At 47.2% G+C, this 21,401-nt stretch overlaps 1 protein-coding gene across 1 annotated transcript; it reads left to right on the forward strand.

Moving 5' to 3' along the window:
• Nucleotides 1-21,356, forward strand: DDO (D-aspartate oxidase). The gene is made up of 5 exons (XM_037159054.2): nt 1-88; nt 1,702-1,877; nt 5,684-5,792; nt 9,083-9,259; nt 19,513-21,356. The coding sequence occupies exons 2-5, from the start codon at nt 1,706-1,708 to the stop codon at nt 20,078-20,080; spliced, it is 1,026 nt and encodes a 341-aa protein (XP_037014949.2). The 5' UTR covers nt 1-88; nt 1,702-1,705; the 3' UTR covers nt 20,081-21,356.
• Nucleotides 21,357-21,401: the final 45 nt, after the last annotated feature.

The following is a 21,401-nucleotide window of genomic DNA, read 5'->3' on the forward strand; positions in this document are numbered from 1 at the left end:
CTCTCAGGGCACTGGCCCAACCTCTCACTGGGAAAACAAGTGGTGGTGCCAGAGCCTGCGGGAGTTCCGGCCGCTTTTCCAGAGACAGGTACCAGGCTCTTCCTGCTTGTGGCTCCGGGGTCACACTGTAGTAATCGGGGAGTTTGGGGTGGGGGTCTTAGTGGGACCAGGTGGCAGTGATTCCCAGGCTGCTGGGCTGGGCTAACCCCCTTTGCTGGTTCACATTTCTTCTCCCTGGCAGCTGATTGGTTATTCTCAGCCACAAATTACTTTTCCTTCTCAACTTAATTTGTGGGGACTATTTTGAGAAAGTGGTTGGGCAGGGAGGCCACTGTGAAAGAGGAAAGCCAGAAAGTGAGCAGGTGGCTGCCTTCTACCTCCGGGACACACGTGAGGGGCACACTCCTCGGGCTTGCCCTGGCCACTGGTCTGCCCCTTGTCCTGGGCCCCTGCCTTCCCCTCCCTCTGCCCTGGTGGTCCTGCTCCTTCCTAGTGAGCCGCCTGTTGGGGAGCAGTCAGAGCAACCAGTGGCTCAGGAGATGCATGTACTGCTTGGGAAATAGAAATAACACGCAGTAAACCTCACTGGGGGACTTTAAAGTGCCAGAGACCTCCCGGGCCACAGGAGGCCGCTGACAGCTCACAGCAGAGGGAACGCCCCACCTCCCCCTGAGGAAAGGTGAATTTTGTGGCCACGGGTTGTATCACATGCCCTGGCTACTGCAGATCGCCCACAGAGAAGGGCAACTGCACTGCTGGTTTAGCTCAGTAAGGAGCCCTGGTGCTGGAACACTGTCTGACAGGAATGGCAATGAGCACCTGGGCTAACTGTGTTTTCTCTCTGGAGCTGCAACCTGAGACCTACAGGGGAAGTTAGAGCAGGAGCAGAGGTGGGGGGACACAGACGCTGACAGGGGAGCAGGGCTCAGTGGCCACAGGGTGCGAGTTGTTGAGGCTTCTGCCCCGCGCAGGCTGCTGCATTTCCAGACAGACTCTCAGAAAGAGCCCTCTTTATGAGGCAATCTCGGTGGGTCTCTCTTATTCACCCCCTATAAAGGCTAATAAAGAATTCGTGTGGCCTGGTTTACAGAGGAGGGAGTCCCGACAAGGAAGGAGACCGTGGGTCACTCCCCAGCTGCTCTCAATGGGTGGGGTTTTGGGTGTAGGGGTGGGCCTAGGGTGGGCACATGGGGGTGGGAAAGCAGTGATGGAGTCGGGGAAGGCGGCTGGGAGAGTTGGTCCCCAGTTACAGTGAGGAGCAGGAGAGGAGATGCCGAGGTTCAGTCGTTCAAACTTTCTGTTAAATGTTGTTATATTTTCTTCTTGTTCCTACTGTGCTTATTTCACTAACCTTCCCTAGGTCTTGCCCACAGGGAAAGTGGTTTAGGAAAGAGCACAGAATGAGTAGAAATCTCCCCCAAAATGCAAACCTACTTACCTGTTGTGTGTTTTAGAGGCAACTCCAGGCCAGTTTTGTCCATTCTGTCCAAAACTCCATTGAGACCTTATTGCCCATACTCCGAGATACTCAGTAGAAACAGAGTTCACAGGGAGCTCTCCCTAACCCATGGGAATGCCAACAGGAAAGGTCTTATTCTGAGAGGCTGCGGACCTCAGGAAAGAACCCTCGGAGCCAAACTTCGTACGGGATGGAATAACCGCTGACGCAAGGCCTCTCGCTCACACCTTCTCTCCCCACAGGCCCATGGACACGGTCCGGATTGCCGTGGTGGGGGCGGGCGTGATGGGGTTCTCCACTGCTCTGTGCATACCCAGACTGGTCCCACGATGCTCCATCACGGTCATTTCAGACAAGTTCTCTCCTGATACCACGAGTGACGTGGCAGCCGGAATACTGATTCCCCACGTGTATCCAGGTGAGAGGGATTTTCTCTGCTTTGTCAGACATGGCAAGCGTCAGGTAGAGTGATGTCTGTGGAATTCTATCGACAATGACAGCAGGCTGTGCATGTGAGTGTAATGTGAACTTTTAACATCTTATTGGTCCATCTGTTAGGAGAAGCTCGGTTATGCTGTAACACAAGAACAACCTTTACATCTTAGCAGCTTAAGAAATAAAAGTTTATTTCTTTCTCATGGTGTATGTTGTATGTTGACTGAGCATCAGCAGAGGATCAGTAGGGACCCAAGACGACGGAGCAGCCACTGTGTTGAATGTCATCAGTATCTCTACCTGGAGGGAAGGAACTCCAGGGGTCTTACCTCCACAATTAAGTGCTCTGGCCAGGAAGTGACTTCTGTCCCTTGTGATGAGAGCTCATTGGCAAGCACTACTCACATGCTCTCAGGCCTTAGGAGGCCAGAAAGTGCAGTTCTGTAAGGCTCCCAGAAGGTGGACGGCCAGAAGTATTTGATGACCAGCACTAATACCTGCCACGGTCAGTAACTCTAAGTCTTTCCATCAAGCCAGAACCCACCTGCATGTAATGGGACTAAGACCCTCACTTCCAAGCCAGTATAGAAACTATCAGTCAATGTGTGTTCGGGCCTAAAGATGCACTGATTTTTTAATAACAAGTCCATGTATTCTTTCCATTCGGGATTTTCTACATGAAATGGGAGAAAAGAAATAGCACTACATAGAAAACAAAATCACTTTACAGCCAATTTTATACTCACCTTTTCCACCATCTCATTTCCACTGTCCTTTTTCCCTTTTAGTTTTTTTAAAATCAAAATTACACATGCACATAGTTTAAACAATCAAGTGGTTACAAGGTTTATTAAAAAATAGCAATGTACACTTTGAATAGTGCCCTGGCTGTTTAATCTGGAAACACGTGTTCTTCAGTTCAGGAAGCAGCCTTTGAGTCGCTCGGTTGCTGACCACTCCCCCTCCATGTCTCTGCTTCCCCTTCCGGACTGAGTCCCTGTCGTGCTGGGGGGGCGGTCCTCCCTCCAGTCCTCTCAGCTTCCCCCCTCCCTCCTATTTCTCTTTCTCTTTTATTTTACTTTCTGGGAAATTTTCTCAGTTTTGTCTTTTACCTTGCTGTTGGCTTTTTAATTTCAATGATAGCATTTTTAACTTTATGAAGCTCTGTCTTATTTTCTGAATTTACCTTTGGTATAGCATCCTTTTTGTGTTCTATACTTGCAGTAACTTTTCTTATCAATCCGATGATATAATAGTAGTTTAAAAAGTTTCTTCTCCCTGAAAAATTTCTGTTGTCCCAAGTTGTGTTGTGTTGTTGGGTGTTCTCATTTTCCAGGTTGCAGGTTGTCCTTGGCCAGCGGTCATCTTTGCCTCTCTGCTGACAGTTCAGAGTGAGACCCTAAACAGCCAGCGGGAATTTTTGAGCGCTGTGTAGGGCTTGCGGCCTTAAGCCTCACTGGAGTGAGATGGCAGGGCTGTTTAGTTGGGGAACCTGCGATATCATCATGTTTAAGTCTTTTCTTGGACCAGCATGTTCCTCAGAGAGGAGGCTTCTGGTCTCCTGGCTGGGGAAGGCAAAGCCTGGGCTGGCCACATTCTTGAAGGCAGGGGAAGAAGGCTGGGGTCTTAGCGTCCGGATTGCATGTGTTTCCTTAACCCTTTGGTTTTCGGTATGATATCCCTGTCTTCATCTGTGCGTGGTCTTTCCCAGCCCAGAGACCCCTGTTTCATCTAACAGAGAATGAACCCATTTTCTGCCAGGGTGGGAAGGGGGGACAGTGGCCTTGACATTGCAGAAACTTGGCTTTCTCTGCACCTGTGATGCTGACGTATGGTCCGGGTGCTGCCTTGCAGGGAGCAAGCACAGGTACCTGATATGTTTGCAGAATGCCAGTTCACTATGGGTGCCTTTTGTGTAACTGGGGTTCTGTGTCCCCTTGCTTGTACCAGGCCCAGGCGAGTCGCCAAAAGGTAACATGATAGTTGTGGAATCATCTTCAGAGTAGGCTCATTGAGGGTTCATCCAGGCCATCAAGGCCCAAGCTCACAGTTGGGTCGGCTGGTTGGGGCCCTTCGAAGGGGCCTCTCTCTGGTATTGCTGGGCAAAGACTCCGGTCTTCTCTCTGGGCTTCTTTCAGACCAGGCCTGGTGGTAAATATCCTCTGTGCTCATGAGTATCATCACCATATGGGGACCATGCCGGTCTTACAGGGTTGTAACTCACTCATTTAAGTGAGTTAATGTAGGTAAAGCACTGAGAGCAGTGCCTGGGACATAGTAAGTGCTCTATCCATATTTGCTGTTGTCACTACCTCCACTCCAGCTACAGTTTCCTTTTCCCAGCACTTGAACATGAGTTAGCTCACCCGGTTGCTCTGCCCACTGTTGAACTGGAATTTTTGTTCTTTTGGGGTGACTGCTGCAGCTGGTGGATCTTGGCCACTATTTTGTTTTTGAGGTTTGGGGTGGGAACAGGGGTAATGCATTTCAGGACAGCCCCGTACACTGGCTGTAATTGGTGGGGTCTGATCCCTAGAGGTCAAATTTAGTTTTCGTTGCAGCTTAGTATTTATTTCTTCCTTATTTCTACACTGGCACGTCCAGTCTGCACTTTTGCAATGCAGTGTTAGTTCACAGAGGCCCATGTTTAAAGGCAGCCCGGGCTCACTCCTAAAGAAATGTTTGTGGGCTCTGTAGCATGTTTTAAACGCTGCTACTGAAATGCCCTCATTGACTGGGGGCTTTGTCTGGGGAGCAGGATGACTCCAGGGGCCTGCACACCTGCTCCGTGAACTCCAGGGACTTCCCTCCAAGCAGAGTTGATTCAGAATCCTCTCTGTCTCAGTTCTCTCATCTCCTCTGTGGCTGTCCCCATGGAAACCCCTCAGAATTACTGCACCCTGGTCTCTGGCCTGACCCTGGACTTCCCCTCATGACCCTTCCACAGGAATCAGAGGGCCAAATACTTTACCCATAGTTGTATTTCTCTGCGCCTGCATTGGACACTCTTATGTTGGGGCTTGAACCCTGACCCTCACTTCCTCCCTGAAAGGCCTGGCATCCTTTCCAGAAGCTGTGTCTGGGCCCCATCTCTGGTGCTCTGGCTGGGAGGGCTGATCCACAGGACTCTGCCAGAGAGGTGGTGCCTGGCCTAGTCCTGCAGACCCCTGCTGACCTGAGGTGCTGCTCCCAGCTGGCCCATGAGTTCATGAAGTGATGGGGTTGGAAGAAATGGCAGCCCTGGCTGGGGTTGCAGGGAGCTCTTCCCAAGGAGCTAACTTCGTAATACAGGTCTTGTTTCCCTGTAGCAGGAGAGCCACCTCCCTGGGCTTCCCATGGATATGCATTCTGTTCTCTGTCCTGGTTGACCTCGGCCCTCCACACCGATCTTCCCTGGTCGTCCACCATATTTTCAGTCTCCAGGAAAGTGGCCCTGGGTTCTTTTCCTCCCATCGTTTTAACTGTATGACATGCTAGATGCCTCAGCCACGAACGGACTTCTGCCCAGTTTGGTTATGGACATTTCAAGGACCTCTGGAATGTACATGGGGCCCAGGTCCACCTGCCAGTGGGCTCACCTATCAGATTTTGCCCCAGTTGATTGGTTTCCACTTTGTGGGTCAATCTTTATACAGACAGATGCCTACAGCAATGTCAATATTCAAAAGTTTGGTTGCAGAGGTATCCTCCACCGTGTGGTACTTTATTTAAACGAAGGCACTTCTCTGAAACGTAGCCACTTTCATTGTTTTTCTTTCTGTTCCACTCTACTTTTCTGCATGATTACAGACACACCCATTCATAAGCAGAAGCAGTGGTTTAGAGAGACCTTTGATCACCTGTTTGCAGTTGCCAATTCTGCAGAAGCTGGAGAGGCTGGCGTTCATCTGGTGTCTGGGTAAGGGAGCAGAGCTGAAGTTACTGTTGAATTTAGAATGATCCGAACAGAGTTCCGACCAAGTGCAGCAGCAGTTAGCACCGAGAGTCTGCTGTGAGCAGAGTGCGGACCTAGATGCGGGGTTTAGAGGGACGTTTTGGACTTTCCTCCAAAGAACTCAAAAAAGACAAAGTACAGTATTAGATTTTTTAATAGTAAACATCCATTACTGTTTCCCATCACAAATTCTGTTTTGAGTTTCCTCAGGGATAGGAATTATGGCTAGAAAAATACGTCAGGGAAGCAGTGAGGGGGGTTATGTGCGTATCGTGTGGCCATTGGAACGTGAGCAGGCGGGACATTGGAATGGGTGCAGAGACCCAAATACAGGCACATCTCACACGTTTAGTGTCCTTGGAGAATGCTGTGCTCCAAAAGTGTAAATTTGGTAGGTCCCTGAAGTCACCTTTTGAAGTGCCACTTGGGAAAAAATGTTTCTAAAATGGTTATCACACTCCCATCTGATTCTTCATATCTGATTCCTGGAGGCACACAATTCACAAGGAGTTTAAAAATAAATCCCATGGAACATTTCTAACACCAACGAGCACTTGAAATATGACAGTATCTTTCAGTAAATTCTTAAACTGAGATCAGAAACTTTCTACCACTTTCAGTTTATGATGTAACCTGTATGTTGTCTGGTTGCCCTGTGTTATAACACGGTCCTGCCCGTCAGCCTTCAGAAGAGGGGAGGGATGCTGCCTTTTACTAAATTCTTAAATCCAGTGAACTTTCTGTGCTGTTTCGGAAACAGAACCAAAATAAAACATAAAGCATCCTCTCTCCTCTTTTGAGATCAGGCTGCATTGCTGGCATTTTCTGCTGGTGAACGTGCCTGCCTCAGGCAGATTTGCCCGCCCTCACCTCCACAAACACCAAAGGATGTGGACATCACTACTTTCCCACAGTCTTTGTCCAAAGTAGCAACTTTCACTTCTCTACCTTCTGAAGATGGACTGGTACTATAACTGCTCCAAAGCCAGATGATGAGCCGCATAGAAAAATGGTTTTCATCAATATAGAGCCACACTTTGTTTTGGTCCAAGACCAGTGTGGTCCAGTCTAATTCATAAACTTTGGCTCTAAGTAATTTTTTAAAAAAACAGCTATGTTCAAAATTCAAATATCCTTTCAAGAATAAGACTTTGCCACCATTGAGAATATTAAAAAGAACATACTTTAAGTTATTCTAAAATAGTTATTTATTCCCCTCACCTGAATGATTTTTATTCCACTGGCTTCCAAACGGGATTTGGATCCATCAAGCACAGACAAGCTCACAGCGTTCTGTGCATTTGTGGCATTTTTTGATGGTTTGCTTATAATTTACATAAAGCATTATACAAAACAGAAAAATATCCTTTCCTCAAAGTATAACCTTTCCTTAAGTATATAGCCTTATCCATCTATTCATTTCTTCAAAACAACTTTTTAGCATTTATCAGTATTAGGTACTGTCCTAGGTATAAATGAGCAGTTTAGTACATACTGCTTAGCATATAGTAGATTCTCAATAAATATGTGTGGAGTGAACTTTTAAGAAAGAGTGATGCGTTCCTGCCCTCATGTGGCTTACGGTCTGTGGGTAGTGTCCTAAATCTGCTGAGTTACAGGTGAGACACGCATCACCAAGGGAAAGTGCGGGATGCTATGAAAGCATTTATCTGGAGAATAAACTTGCTCTGGGGTTTTATGGGCCGCCACCTGGGAAAAAGTGATGTTTCAGCGAAGACCATTCAGGTGTGATTAGGTTCGTCTGGTGAGGCGTAGAGGTGAAGGGGAAGAGATGGGGTCCCGGACAGAGGAGGCAGCACTCTGGGTGGGGGGAAAGCACAAACCTCGACCTGAGTCTGGGGTGACCGGGGTGGTGGAGGGATTAAAAAGGTCCAGTATAATGGGAAGCCACTGGGGGAGTTTACACAGTGAAGTAATCAATCATATTTACATTTTCAAATATATTCTGTCTGTAGTGTGAGAACAGATCTATGGAAAAAGATGATGGTGGGATAGATTAGCTATCGACAGTGAGAGTAGGGGGTGGATAGATTTGAGAAATGCTTACAAGGAGGTACTGATGCGCCCTGACAGGTGATGGCATGCAGGGGGTGAGAGGGGAGACAGAGTCCAGGATGGTGTTAGGTTTCTGGCATGAGCACCTGTGTGGATGGGGTCCCATTTTCTGAGTTGGATAGAGGTGTTAGGGAAGTGTGTGCAGGGGGCTAATGTATGAGACATGGAGGGTGGGGGAAGTATATGGGGGGCAGTTAATGTATGAGACATGGAGGTGGACATCCAATGGGGAGCAGGAAACGTGGGTCTGGATCTGGCTTTGGAGCTCACGGGAGAGAAGTGAGCTGGAGATGTGGCCTGCTGGGTGTGCGGCCTGTAGATGATGGTGAAGAGATGGAGGAGGGCAATCTAGCCCAGGGAGAGTGAGCAGATGAGACAGCAAGAGGGCCCAGCGTGGAGCCCTGCAGCAAGCAGCCCCTTCCATGGGGACTGCTTTGGAGTAATTACTTAACTGTGAGTTACTTCAGTTCTAGCACACTAATATCACCTCATCAGTGTGTACAGCACTCACGTGATTTTCCTGGCTATTTTAGAACAACCATGATTTACAACATTTATTCCCATTGGTGAAAACAACTCAACACTCATAAATCAAACATATGCCCAGCGGCTATTGGTAGGACCATTACAGCCTCATGCACCCCAAACAGGACTTCCCAGTACCAGGGCTCCTCCGGACAACTCTTGGCTTCTCTTTTCAGGAGCTTAATGAATGGACGACCTACAACATAAGTCAGAATTTGCACCCTGGCCTCTGGCACCCCCACCATTGCTCATTATACTTTAGGTGTTTTGTTCAGAATTGAGGCCAGCCTTTAAACTTTTGATGGTTTGCTTATAATTTACATAAAGCATTATGCAAAACAGAAAAATATCCTTTCCTCAAATACACATAGTCATAAGTAAATAAGGAAATCTGGGCAAGAGTTTTTTGGAAAGAAGAAAATTAAATTCAGTCTTTAAAAGACACTACTTTTCAAATGTCTTATTCCTCCCCATCATGAACATTTTAAATTTAGCTGAATCATAAGAACCCGGAAGAATGGAAGAATAGATCTGTTTTTATGTGTGTAGGAAGTGTGATTTTTCAGTGCTTTACAGAGTGCTTCACATGTGGTTCACTAGAAATGTGTTAACTCACCAAATTTCAGAAAGTCAATTCACCTAATATGTTTGAGCTGGCAGATATTTCGGAGCATTCCTACTGAAGAAGTACCATTCTGGGCTGACGTGGTTCTGGGATTTCGAATGATGACTGAGGCAGAGCTGAAGAAGTTTCCGGAACACGTGTTTGGCCAGGCGTTTACCACCCTGAAATGTGAAGGTTCTGCCTACCTCTCGTGGCTGCAGAAGAGGTTAGTCTTGATGCTCTTTGCTGCTTTGTTCATCTGGCACAGCCATGAGTAACTCCATAAAATATACACTGAAAATTCTCTGTGGTCCCCCGAGGCTCTTGCACTGTGTCTTGTTGCTCACAAATAGGGCATTGGACTCGAACAGTTTGAAGACAGTGTATGAGTCCCAGGAGTGAGTCACGCTGTTTTGGTGGTGACATGTCTGTCTGTCTTCTACCACTTGACGCACAGCTTGGTTCCCGCCCACCCTGCCACACCACACACCAGGAAAACCTGCTTATTGAAATAGTATCTTAGTTTCCTCATCTATAAAATGGAGAGGTTTGGAAAGTATGCTTTCAGACAGAAAATTAGATGATTTACTCTAGTTCTTTGAATGAGAGAATCCTATGCTTATTATAATTATTTTTGAATATTTTTTTCTCATCAGTGAGAAAATATTTATAGCTTCATTATTTTCTTTTGTTATGAATATGAACTCTAAAACTAAAGGCTTACCTAAATTATGTAATTGCTTCCTCACCAAGTTTAGGCCCAAATACCTTGAACTTGCATTTTGGCTTGGTTTTCAGAGCTTGCTATTTCCATTTCATTAGGAAACACATCAAGAACATCTTTATTTGAAAAACATCAAATAAATCTCTCTACAGTTAAGTCAAGAAACTGCAGGCATGTGGCGGGTTGTGAAACATTGGCTTTTTCAGTCTCTAAATCTGTGTACTTAGTGGATGAACAAGAACACTGTGAGTGACTGTACAATGTTAGAAGAGTGACTTAGGTAAGTGGGCGACAACGATTGGGCTAGATGTAGGATATAGAATAACCGATTCCGATAATTCAGTAACTCCACAATTCTGTGTCGAACCCCCCTGTGCACCTGGCACTGTGCTAGAAACTGGTCAAAAAGAAAATAAAATATGATCATTTTTCTTTTTTCTTTTAAATATATTTTATTGACTATACTATTACAGTTGTCCCATTTTTCTCCCCTTTATTCCTCTTCACTCTGTACCCCCTCCCACCAGCATTCCCCCACCTTAGTTCAGTGTGTACATATGTGTGTGTGTTTATATTTACATTGACTAATAGTTACAGGAACACATACGGTGCGGGTTAAGTACAGATTCAGGAGAGCTGAGTGGGGGCACCGAGAAGGAAACCTAAGTCCACTGGACAGAGGTAGGAGCACCGTGCTATGTTTTTGTAGCTTTATAAGTGCTCTTCTGACTTTCACCTCTCAGTAATTTATATCTGTCAGTTTCCTTTTGTAAGTTCCAGTTTCACACATTTCTGTGCTTTGTTCACTGGCCCATAAACCGCCGACTGTGTGTTAGTCTTGTGACTGAATCGTCTGTTGACAAATGGACGTTTTGCACCGGCACGTGACGGCGTCGCTCCTCAGCCAGGACTCGAGTTTCAGCAGCATCACCGACTTTTCTTGGTGGCAGTCCTGTGCAGCGTTGCATTTTTGTCCTTATGTTATAAAAACGAGTGGGAAAAATCGGAAGTGCTGAGGTTAGTGACACGAAGTTGCAGAGTCATGTACTTGATCTTAAATTCACGCAGGGCAGCCAGTGAGCACGCCTCAAGTGGCAGAGCTTTACTGTCGACATGCTGCCTGATTTTAAAATTGTGATGAAAAACAAATGGAGGACCATGTGCAAAATATTGGGTATAAAAGATGAGGTGTCATTGGAGAGTTTTATAATTTTTGGCATTTCTAGCCCTCTTGGGCTGAAGTTTCATAATTACTCCCAAAGCTATTGTTTGGCTTCCTCTTTGTGGACTTTTGGCTCCATGTTCTGGAAAGTCTACGAAAACCTGGCTGGCGCTCTGTCGTCTCTGGCGGACTGGGGAGAGGTGGGTGAGGAACCCCCCACCCCAGAGTGTTGGTGGTTCTTGTCATCGCAGAGACTGTCAGGGGCTGGCTGAGGGCTTCTCTGTGTGGGGCTGGCCAGCAGGCAGAGCCAGGAGAGCCGGGGATGCAGAAATAAGGGAAGTGAATGAAATCTTGTAACCCCTTTATCCAATTCCTAACATTCACTTTATCACTGTCTCTCTCTCTCTTCTTTATACATATTTTTTTCAGAACCATCAAAGAGTAAGTTGCAGACACAATACCCCATTACTCCCAAATGTTGTCATATGTACTTGCTAAGAACAAGGACACTGTCTTACTATGATAAAACCCAGGTGTTTATATTGATATGATTCTATAATCTGTGGCCCTTCATCATATTTTTCCAATTATCCCAATAACGTTTTTTTAATAGCAGGATCTACATATTTCTGGTCCACAATCCAATCCACGATCACACAACACACATTGCATCTCATTGTCATGTCTCTTAAGTCTGTGGTCCATCTTCGTCTTTTATGACCTTTATAGTGGTAAAGGTCATGCAATAAGACAGACCAGTTGTTTTAAGAATGTCCCTCATTTGGAGTTTGCCTGATTTTTTTCACAGTTATATTGAAGTTATGAATTTTTGGCATGACACCATCAAGATCATGTTGAATTCTTACTGCCTCGTATCAGGAAATGCATGGTGTCAGCTTGTCATCTTCTGGTGACATTAACTATGGGTACCTGGCCTGCCAGGCGTCTCCACTGTGAGGACGCTGCTTCTTTCTTCTGTAATTACTAAATGCCTTGTCGGATTATACCTCGAGGGTACGTAAGTATGCTGTTCCTTGTCTAAATCTCACTCACTAGTTTCAGCAACTGTTGATTCTTCTTGCTGAGTCATCACTACAATAATGCCTGCCAAGTGATCATTTTCTAATTCCTTCCACATTTAGTTGGCTTTCTACTATAAAAAAATAGTGCCTTTTCTTATCTTTATTTATTTAAGTATTTATTTATATCAGGATGGATTCCTATTTTATTCAATAGATTTGGTCTATTACTTTTATTATTTATTTTGATGTTCAAATTGTGCAAGATTTGGCCAACGGGAGCCCCTCTGAGTTGCTCCTGGGTGTTTTTGAAATATTTGCATCTTTTTAAAAAGGCATTTTCTTACTTTTAGGCACAACAAGATTCCATACATGCCAATTATGAGAAGAAAAACATTTTAATGACTATTTCCCTCCATCTTTTCCTCAATTGAAACCCAAAGTAATGTTACAGTTTAAATTGATGGGTTCAGTGCAGAAATAAAGTGCCTTTACTCTTTCTCCCTTCCCTTCTTTCCCTCTGTCCTCCGAAGTTTTCCTCCATTGTAATTTTGGGTGTATATCCAGACCCAACATCAGACAGAACCTTCTCTACCTTGCTCAGCCTGGGACAAGAGCAAAAACAGAAGCCCACATGAGAATGTATAAATATTTAAAAGTTTTCAACCAAGGTAATGAACCATTAAATAAGATATAATTTATTTTTTTACCTTAACAAATACGCTTTGCATTTATCTGAAGGCCAAGTTTACATTCATAATTCTTAGTTTCCCGGGAGTGTTGCACCTGAAAACGGCAGCAAGGGGCCTTGGGTGCCTGCCAGGAGGCACCCCAGCCAGTACACTCAAGCTCCAGCCCTACTCTTCCCTGAAAATAGCTCTCCCTTGTCCACCCCTTGGGCTCAGGGGTGCACACAGTGGCACAGTCTGTCCATCAGAGGAGATGATGATGCAGGACCTGAAAAACGGGGAGGAAGTGGGGGATTCTGCGTCCCTAGCTCACGGGTTGGAAGTGAAGGGAAAGGTTCAGCCCACCTACTCATTTCTCATGCCCAGCTGGAGAAGGGCAAGCGTAGGGCCCTCCAGGTGACCCGGAGGAAGGAAAGTCCGACTCAGATGAGCCAGGGTGGGTTCTGAGTCCTGGGAGTAGTAATCAGGGAGTGAGGGGATGAGGAGTTTCTCCTAATCTTTCACTGAAGCATTGGCTATTCGATATAGACAGAAGACTTTAACAGACACTCCCTGGGAGAGAGGGCACATCGCTTCCACTGTGTTTTAAGGATCAAGTAGTAGATAAGATCTTTGGAAGACAGGGAGTTTTGGTGAAGCAGAGAGGGAGCCTGAAGGTCCAGGACACCTGGAGATGTGGCAGATGGGTTGTCATGTGGGAGAGAATGGAGGCAGGGTCATCCCCGGTGTCCCTGTCCCCTCTTTTGAGGAGTTTGCCTGGGGCTGCCCTGGGCAGTGAGAAGCTTCTTCCTGGGAGGGGGTGAGTGGGCTTGTCCCCATACTGGACTGTGGGTCATGGCCAGTCCCCAGTATGGCCACAGTCTCAGCTCTTCTCCCATTCTGCTGAGAATGAATGCTTTGGCTCTGGGGCCCACATCAACCATTTTCACACAAAACAAGCATAGCGGACCCTCAAACAACACAGGCAGAAGTGCATGGCCCCACCTACATGCAGCCTTTTCCCTGCATGCCCCGTATCCCCAGGTTTGCATCTGGGGGGTCCGGCAAGCCCCCAATGCAGATGCAGAGGGCTGGCTCTGTGCAGTGTTCTCTGCCATGTTATGTAAGGAATTAGAGCATCCACGGATTTTGGTGTCTGCTGGGGGTCCTGGAACCAGTTCTCCATGGATACCCAAAGACTGTAGTTAAGTTTTGAGGAGTCAGAAGTTATTTTTGACTATATGGGAGTTAGCTCCCCTAACCCCCACCTTGTTCAAGGCTCAACTGTATTGTTATCAGGATGATTTGTTCTGCTTCTAAAGTTTTGCTTCCTAGAAAACAGGCCACTTATTTCCATAATAACCTTATTTTCAGGCCTCATCTCTAACTGCGGGACGAAGACCTGGGAAAGATCCCACTATCCTCCCATTAGCTGGAAGTCTGCTGCCCTCACTTAACTTAAAACGGCCCCAAGTGAGTGGACTTTGTGCCAGTGGCAGCCACCCCCTGAGCATCACCGGCAGGCCCGATGAGCAGCAGGCTAGAGTCCGGAGACTGGAGCATGCTGCTTGCTGTGTTTTTAGGTGACAGAGTCAGGGAGGAGAGGCCTGAGGAGGTGTTCTCATCCCCAAAGTCTGGGGTGGGGGGCTTTTTTAGTTCCTTTGTTTGAGATGCATACCCACCATGACAATAAGCTGGGACATGAGATTCTCGCAGCCCACGCCACCCCCTGTCAGCTCCCCCGGGCCCCTGACCCCTCAGGCCCCCCTGCAGCCTGATACGGGGCCAGCATGGGAAACCTGCAGGGGCCTCCACTGTGGAGGTTGGCTGCCCCCTGCCCTCAGGGCCTGGCACCTGGCCAGAAGGCCAAGGTGAAGAAGGCAGAAGCCAGAGCCCCCTTCCCTCTGGGGGAGGCTCTCTGGGGCGGGGGCTCCTCTGACCCCCAGGCAAACCTTTCAGGACAAGGATTTAGGCCAGGTGGGCGGTAGGGCAGCCTTGGTGAGGGCGTGGGACCCCCGGGGCTCCCTCTGGGGGCTGCCACCCCTTCTCTTCCAAGGGAAGCCACACAATTCCTGCTTGTTCCTCACACCCCAGGCCTGTTTTGTTGCCTCCTATGCCCCTTCTACACAATCTGAATGTTCAGGCACGGAGTTCGGACTCAAAAACAGCCATTTCACTCAGCGAGCCAGAAAAGGAAAAAAAAATGTTTTTAACCACAAATTAGATCATTATCATTTTTCAAAGAACAGAAGGGTTCATCTCCCTCTCAAAATATGTGTCTCCAATAAAATCCATAACAAACAAACAAAAACCCTGAGGGTTAATCAGCAAAGCAGATCATGTTTTATGTCTTTGGCCAGTGGAGTCATATTCTGCTGCCTTTTAACTTGCCCCTTCCAGGAAATGAGGCAATAGGTCAGCTGAGCCTGTCCCCTCACCAGGCTTCCTGCTAAATAAATCGCCCCAGCTGCACCAGGACTTGCCTGCCTTTGACAACATCCGGAAAGCTGGGTGTCCCACGTCTGTCTCCGGGGTCCTGGTAACTTAGGTGCATTGCTTACTTTTCAGGAGGCCACGCCTTATTCTGTGGCCCCAGTCAGGCCCGCACTGACCACAGCACTGACCACATGGGGCTGCTCCCCCTGTACTGTCCTTCCCACTCATCTAGTGAGTCCTCTGCTACTGTCCTTGGAAGAGCCCTCTGTCTCCCAACTCCTCTGTCTTCTCTTTTCCCTCTTGGCCTGACCCACAGCAGTGCCGAAGAAAGAAACTCCTGTAGTTCCCTCAGTAGTTGCACTGAAATAGGGATTCTACATCAGGGATGTGACAGGTTGTCCCCGCCTTATAAATGTCTGACTTGCAGAGCCCCTCCCTGTGTACAGCAGACCTCTGCTTCCCTGCGCCCAACACACACCGCGCCTGCTAGAGCACAGCCTTCCTTTCCCAGCACCTTTAGGTATTTCCTCCCCTTGCCAGCATCTGCTGCCCAGCTCCTAAACCAGAGGAGCAAGGGGAAAAGACGGCCCCAGCACAGGTCTAATGGGAGCACTGCCCTTTCTCCCTGGCTATGCAAGGATGAAGTGGGAGGGGACCAGCCAGGAAACTGGAAAGTGATGGTATTTGTTTTTTCTGATGATGGCAACATGGTGCGCAATAGACTGGCCTTTCCACTGGGGCTTCTGCAGTTACTCTCAGACGGTGGCAGAGGTGAACCTGTTCCCTGACTAAGCGAAACCCAGGGGCCTCATACACGTCCCCTTTCCCAAAGAGACCAGAAGCTGCTCCAGGCCTGAACAGGGCCTGCAGTGATTCCTACGAGTTTGTGGAGTGGCCAAGGCAGGGATGGAGATTCTGAGAAGTGGGAAATGGAATGCATTTGACTTTAACAGCATATGCATTGCAAGGGAATGAACGAGGAACCTGGGCATCAGATGAGAAAATGTCTCGGGTCAAACAGACTATCTATAAATTAGGCAAATCAGACTATCTATAAAATGCAAGAAGTCCCACATATTTTTCACCTAGATTCCTCAAATCTTAAATTTATCATATTTCTTCATCCTTTTTCTTTAAATATACATTTTTCTAAACCATTTGAGAGTGAGCTGAAGAGGCAATACCCTTTCACCCCAAATACTGAATATGTACTTCTCAAACCCAACACATTCTCTTATGTAACCAAGGTCAAGTAATCAGTATGAGGCCATTCCATTAACATAGGTACATTTCCAAAGTCTATAGATCTCACTCAGATTTTTCCTTTGAGCTAATAACATACTTTACAGTAGAAGAAAATCCCGAATCATGCTACCAAAATAATAATAAAAATATTTTTAATGAACCTAGTCACTTGCTTCTATGTATATTCCTTAGAAGCAGGTGACTAGGTTCTGTCCCCATTCAAAGGGAGGGGAATTAGGTTTCGGCCTTGAAGGGTAAAGTGTCAAATGATTTTTGGATATATATTTAAAACACCACTACTGGTCCTCTAAGTGCCAATTGTTTACATTCCCACGCATGCAAAATACTCTTGTATGTAATTTTAAATATTAGGAGCTGTTTTAGGAACAGTGGCCTTAAGCGTCTGGAAGGAGTCAGTGCACTTTTTCCTGAGAAGCAATATGCACGGTACTATTTGCCAACTGAGATTTTAAAAATTAATTTCCTTTTGCTCCCCTCCGTTTTCAGACAAACAGACTGATCACGGCTAGGGTGTGATGCTTCGGGCTTGAAGCAAGGATCGATTACGTTTTTTAATTGACTACCTGTAATAATACATACATAATACACAACATCTCGCAGAGCCAGCTGCCCCCCCCCCGATCCTTGACCTCGTCCTCTCGGCCGTCTCAGTGCCCGTCCACACGGTTAGCAACGGCTTTCTAGCTCTTCGCTGTTTCTTTCATCTCCAGGTTATCCTCAGATAGTGGCGCAAAACTCAGTGCTTTTTTTCATCTCAACAAACTTTAAGCTCTAGACCCAGCCTCAGCAGTCGCTGGTCCCAGGCTCCGTGCAGGGGTGGGGTAAACGTCCCCGCTCCGATCCCCGAGCTCCAGCCCTGCTCGGCTTGCGTCTCACCTGTTCTCTTAGAATCAGTGTTCACTGGCCCTCTCCTCATGGAGAAAGTTCCAGCAGTCTGGGGAGCCAGCGCGGAGAATGGACGCTGTGACGTCCCCTCCTCCCTCCACCCTCCTTGGCCCAGACACAGATTTTCCCAAAGCGATCTCGTCTGCAGAGAAGCCTCTGGCCTTCACACAGCCGGTTTTGTGACTTCTCACCCCAAAGTTGTCTTAGGTCCTTGGAAGAGGGTTTCCTTTCATTTGCATAACTCAGAGACGGATTTGGATAATACTCCCAGAATAAAAGTACGAGCTGTTGGAATGTTAACAAAGCAAGATGGAAAGCGCTTAGAAAATTTAAATGACAATCAGAATCTTTCTCGCAGTCTCTACTCATTAGATTTCAAAAACGTTTAGGGTCTGCTTTCAGGGGCGAACTCCAGGTGCGTGCTCCAGGATTCCGGGCGGCGTATTGGCTCTGCCCGCCCCTCGTCCGCCGGGGCTGGGCTGACCCCGCCCCCTTCCTGCCCTGACCTGTCTCTCCGACGTCCCAGCTCCTTCCTGCAGCCCGCCTGCCCGGTGCTGTTGTCAAGCAGCCCCAACTCTTCGTACCGGAGATCGCCAGGGACCTGCCTGTCCCCTGTGCTTCTCCCCCATGGGTCCCACACCAGAAACCTCGGCTACCCCTTTAGTGCCGCCCAGGATTCCTCCCTCACCAGCCTGGTGAGAGAGGGCTGTGGCAAGGGATGGCAGGTGGGGTGCATGACATTGCCTCTATTCCCAAGGGCAGGCGAAAGAGGGGACTCCCCTTTGGTCCAGGAAGGTGCAGTGTGTGTGTGAACAAGTGCTTAGTGGGACGCCCAGGGAGTGCAAGGAAGGGCCCTAAAGACAACCAGTCCTCCTGTTTATGGATGCAACTGATGAGGTCCAGAAGAGGGCTGGCTTTCAGGCTTGGTAAAAATGGACACTTGGGCTTCAGGGTGATGATCGGAGGACACTGGGCTGGGGCTACTCAGTGAGCACAGCTACTTGAGTCCTGCCCCCCCCCCCCCATTTCCTCATGAGTACCTGGGGGCAATGGTATTTTCCCTGTCCAGGGCGAGGTCTTGCTCGGTTGCAGGAAGCCCCAAGAATAAAGTCCCCAAGCTTTCATATTCCCCAACCATGTCACTCAAAACCTCCAGAATAACTGCTTCCTGTGGTCATAAAGGCAGCCTTGTAGGTGCCCGGTCACCTAATTTAACATCCAGCTTCCAGGTACAGTTTTCTCCTACACTTTTGTGCTAACTTAATGCCTTGGCCACAGGACATACGACAATGACTGAGTATCATCACGTGGTCACACTGTAGGTGACTGGTCCCTGGAAACATTCCGTAGGTTTCCTCACGAGGGCAGAGACCCGGGAGGGACCCAGCACAGCAAGCCCGACAGGCTTTCCAACAACCTATCTGCTGTGATCATTTAAGAAGAGTCCAGGTAGAGGGTGGACTTTTATCAGTAGCTCAACCAGCAAGCTGCCCTTGAAATGGAAAAGGACATTTACAGTTATAGAAGTTTTACGTATTGTCATTTAAAAAAACACCCTGTGAGCTCAGCACTCTGGTCCCTTGGTGATGGCCGAGGAGGAAACAATTTCGCTGAGTTTGAGTAATTTGCTCAAATTCCAAGACTGGTAAATTTCCTAATTTTTCTGAGTGAGAAGAACAATTCTAAGTTCTAACAGGAATACCTGGAACACAGAACTAGTGCTTAATTGTTAGCCTCTCATGCTAACCTCCCTGTGGTAGATATAAGGGGAAGGACGTGTACACCCGTGCCAACCGTCTAGTTAGGGAGACCTGACTAATATGAAGGAACATGCAGGAGTTTGCACTGTGAGACAAGAAGTCCAAGGCAGTTAATTAAGGTGCTAAGTAAATGACATAAACAAGAGATATTTGGGTATTTAAAATACCAGATTAGCTTGGTATTTATGTAGCATCTAAAATGATACAGAAACTCTACTGAACACAAAGCACAGGGTGGGGCGAAAGTAGGTTTACAGTTGTTTGTATGGAAAACAATGCAATAATTAATAAATAATACCACAAGAATAAACTCTGTGTTTCATGCACTCACAACGGTAAGCCTACTTTTGCCCCACCCTGGCTTTGACTTTTTGAAGTAGGTTTTTATTTAGGTTCAACTTTAGGAACCCCCATATGCTTAATCTATCCCCATCTGTTCTCTGTCCCAAGAATGTGAAGAGGTCGATGGCTGGCATTTGACCTCCCCGGGCACTTGCTGTAAGAGGTGGAGCAGGAAGCCGCCGCTAAGGCTCACCTCCTGGTCTCTTGTTCTCCCCAGGGTGAAAGAAAGTGGAGGCCTGATAATCACCCGGCGAGTAGAAGACCTGTGGGAGCTTCGTCCATCCTTCGACATTGTGGTCAACTGCTCAGGCCTTGGAAGCAGGCAGCTGGTGGGAGACTTGGAGATTTTCCCTGTGAGGGGCCAAGTGCTCAAAGTTCAGGCTCCCTGGGTGAAGCATTTCATCCGAGATGGGAGTGGGCTGACGTATGTTTACCCCGGTGCATTCAATGTAACCTTGGGTGGATGTAGGCAAAAGGGAGACTGGAATCTGTCCCCAGATGCAGAAATGAGCAGAGATATTCTTTCCCGATGCTGTGCTCTGGAGCCCTCCCTCCAGGGAGCCTGGGACATACAGGAGAAGGTGGGCCTGAGGCCCTTCAGGGCAGGCGTTCGGCTGCAGACAGAGCTTCTAGCCCGGGATGGCCAGAGGCTGCCTGTGGTCCACCACTACGGCCACGGGAATGGGGGCTACTCCGTGCACTGGGGCACTGCTCTGGAGGCTGCCAGGCTGCTGAGTGAGTGTGTGCAAACCCTCAGGACCCCCGCTTCCAAGTCAAAGCTGTAAGAGACATGAAATGACAGCAAATGGCCCAGGAGACTATTGATCAAAATATAATTTCTTTTCAAAATTAGAAAGGATACAATCTGTATGAGTAAATTTAGGACTACTACTGATCTAATCCAGTACGAATCTGGTACTAGAGACTTACATCTAGTACTAATTGCATGGGACATAAAGCTCTATTTTTGTTAAAAATAGAGATTATGATTTTAAAAGATTACTTTTAGACCTGGTGTCCAAGGACCTGTGCTAATTTACATGGATGCTGGAAGCTGTTGGGATTTTGACAGTTTTGCTCATAAATCCACAGGAGGAGATAACGTACGGAAATCACTGAACTCACTATCAATTACTGAGCTGCCCGCGATGCTCACAGGTTGTGTCCAACGAGCATTGTGATCCCTGTAATACACGGTGGTCACGCAGTGCAAGTTTGGTACATTTAATGGAAGACAGCAGGGCTCCTGCCAGAGGAGTTCCTGGTGTTCCTGGTAGAAGACACAGATGAAGTTACCTGCGGACTTGGCATCAACTCAGTCGCCACCTGCGGCCAGTTCTCCAAGGGTCGCACGTTGGCTTGTCTCACGGCTGACTGCGCCCAGGCGGTTTTGAAGATTGAAGAGCATGTGCAGCCAAAGAGCTAATTTGCTAATTAAGCTAGAACAATCATTCTGAGTGAAATATAACCAGAGTTTTCTGTAAGTTGTTAAAAAGTACTGGGGAGGAAGGGGATATGTCTCATGATAAAATGAGTTTGGGAATTGCTGAATCAAATATGTCTAACCAGTCTCTTGACTTGGGCCAACTCCGAGCCTTTTATCCGTCCAAGTGCATTGTGAAGCCTCAGGAGGGCTTGGGCTTGAAGGAGTAGTAAAGGAGTGCTATTTATTAAGATAAAGACGCTTTAGAGAAACAGAGGTAATTTTAAATTTCATTTTAATTTGGGGGGGGAGATGGCATATGTTTAGAAATGATTCTATTTTGGATATTCTGAGTGACAGTGTGGGAGAGAGAAAGCCCCTAGGACAACTGTATTTTTACTGTTTTGGTCATTGAATTTTGTATCTAATTTTGTTCGAAGAAAAAATTCTGCTGGGAGAGAGAAGAGGTGGAGGGTGTGGGGGGAGAGAGAGAAAGACAGAGAGAGACACACGGAAACGTTGGAATGTGGCTTATTTTCTATAGATTTCCACCAGAGGGCGGTATTGTATCGAATTCAGATAAATTGGTAAATTTGAAAATTTAGAAATGACTAGAAATAAAAATGGGATGCCAGGTGTGTCGAGTGAATCTGTGATTCTTTCAAGTTTATATGCCCCCAGAT

This window comes from Artibeus jamaicensis, unplaced genomic scaffold, assembly GCF_021234435.1.
Source record: "Artibeus jamaicensis isolate MK-2021 breed Jamaican fruit bat unplaced genomic scaffold, CSHL_Jam_final contig_387, whole genome shotgun sequence".
Lineage (NCBI taxonomy): Eukaryota > Metazoa > Chordata > Mammalia > Chiroptera > Phyllostomidae > Artibeus > Artibeus jamaicensis.

Bases quoted from the DNA above. Each gene is read 5' to 3' on its own strand.
- DDO (XM_037159054.2), top strand. From the start codon at position 1,706: ATGGACACGGTCCGGATTGCCGTGGTGGGGGCGGGCGTGATGGGGTTC. The intron at 1,878-5,683 runs GTGAGAGGGATT...GCATGATTACAG, and splicing joins GATTCCCCACGTGTATCCAG to ACACACCCATTCATAAGCAG. The intron at 9,260-19,512 runs GTTAGTCTTGAT...TGTTCTCCCCAG, and splicing joins CTCTCGTGGCTGCAGAAGAG to GGTGAAAGAAAGTGGAGGCC.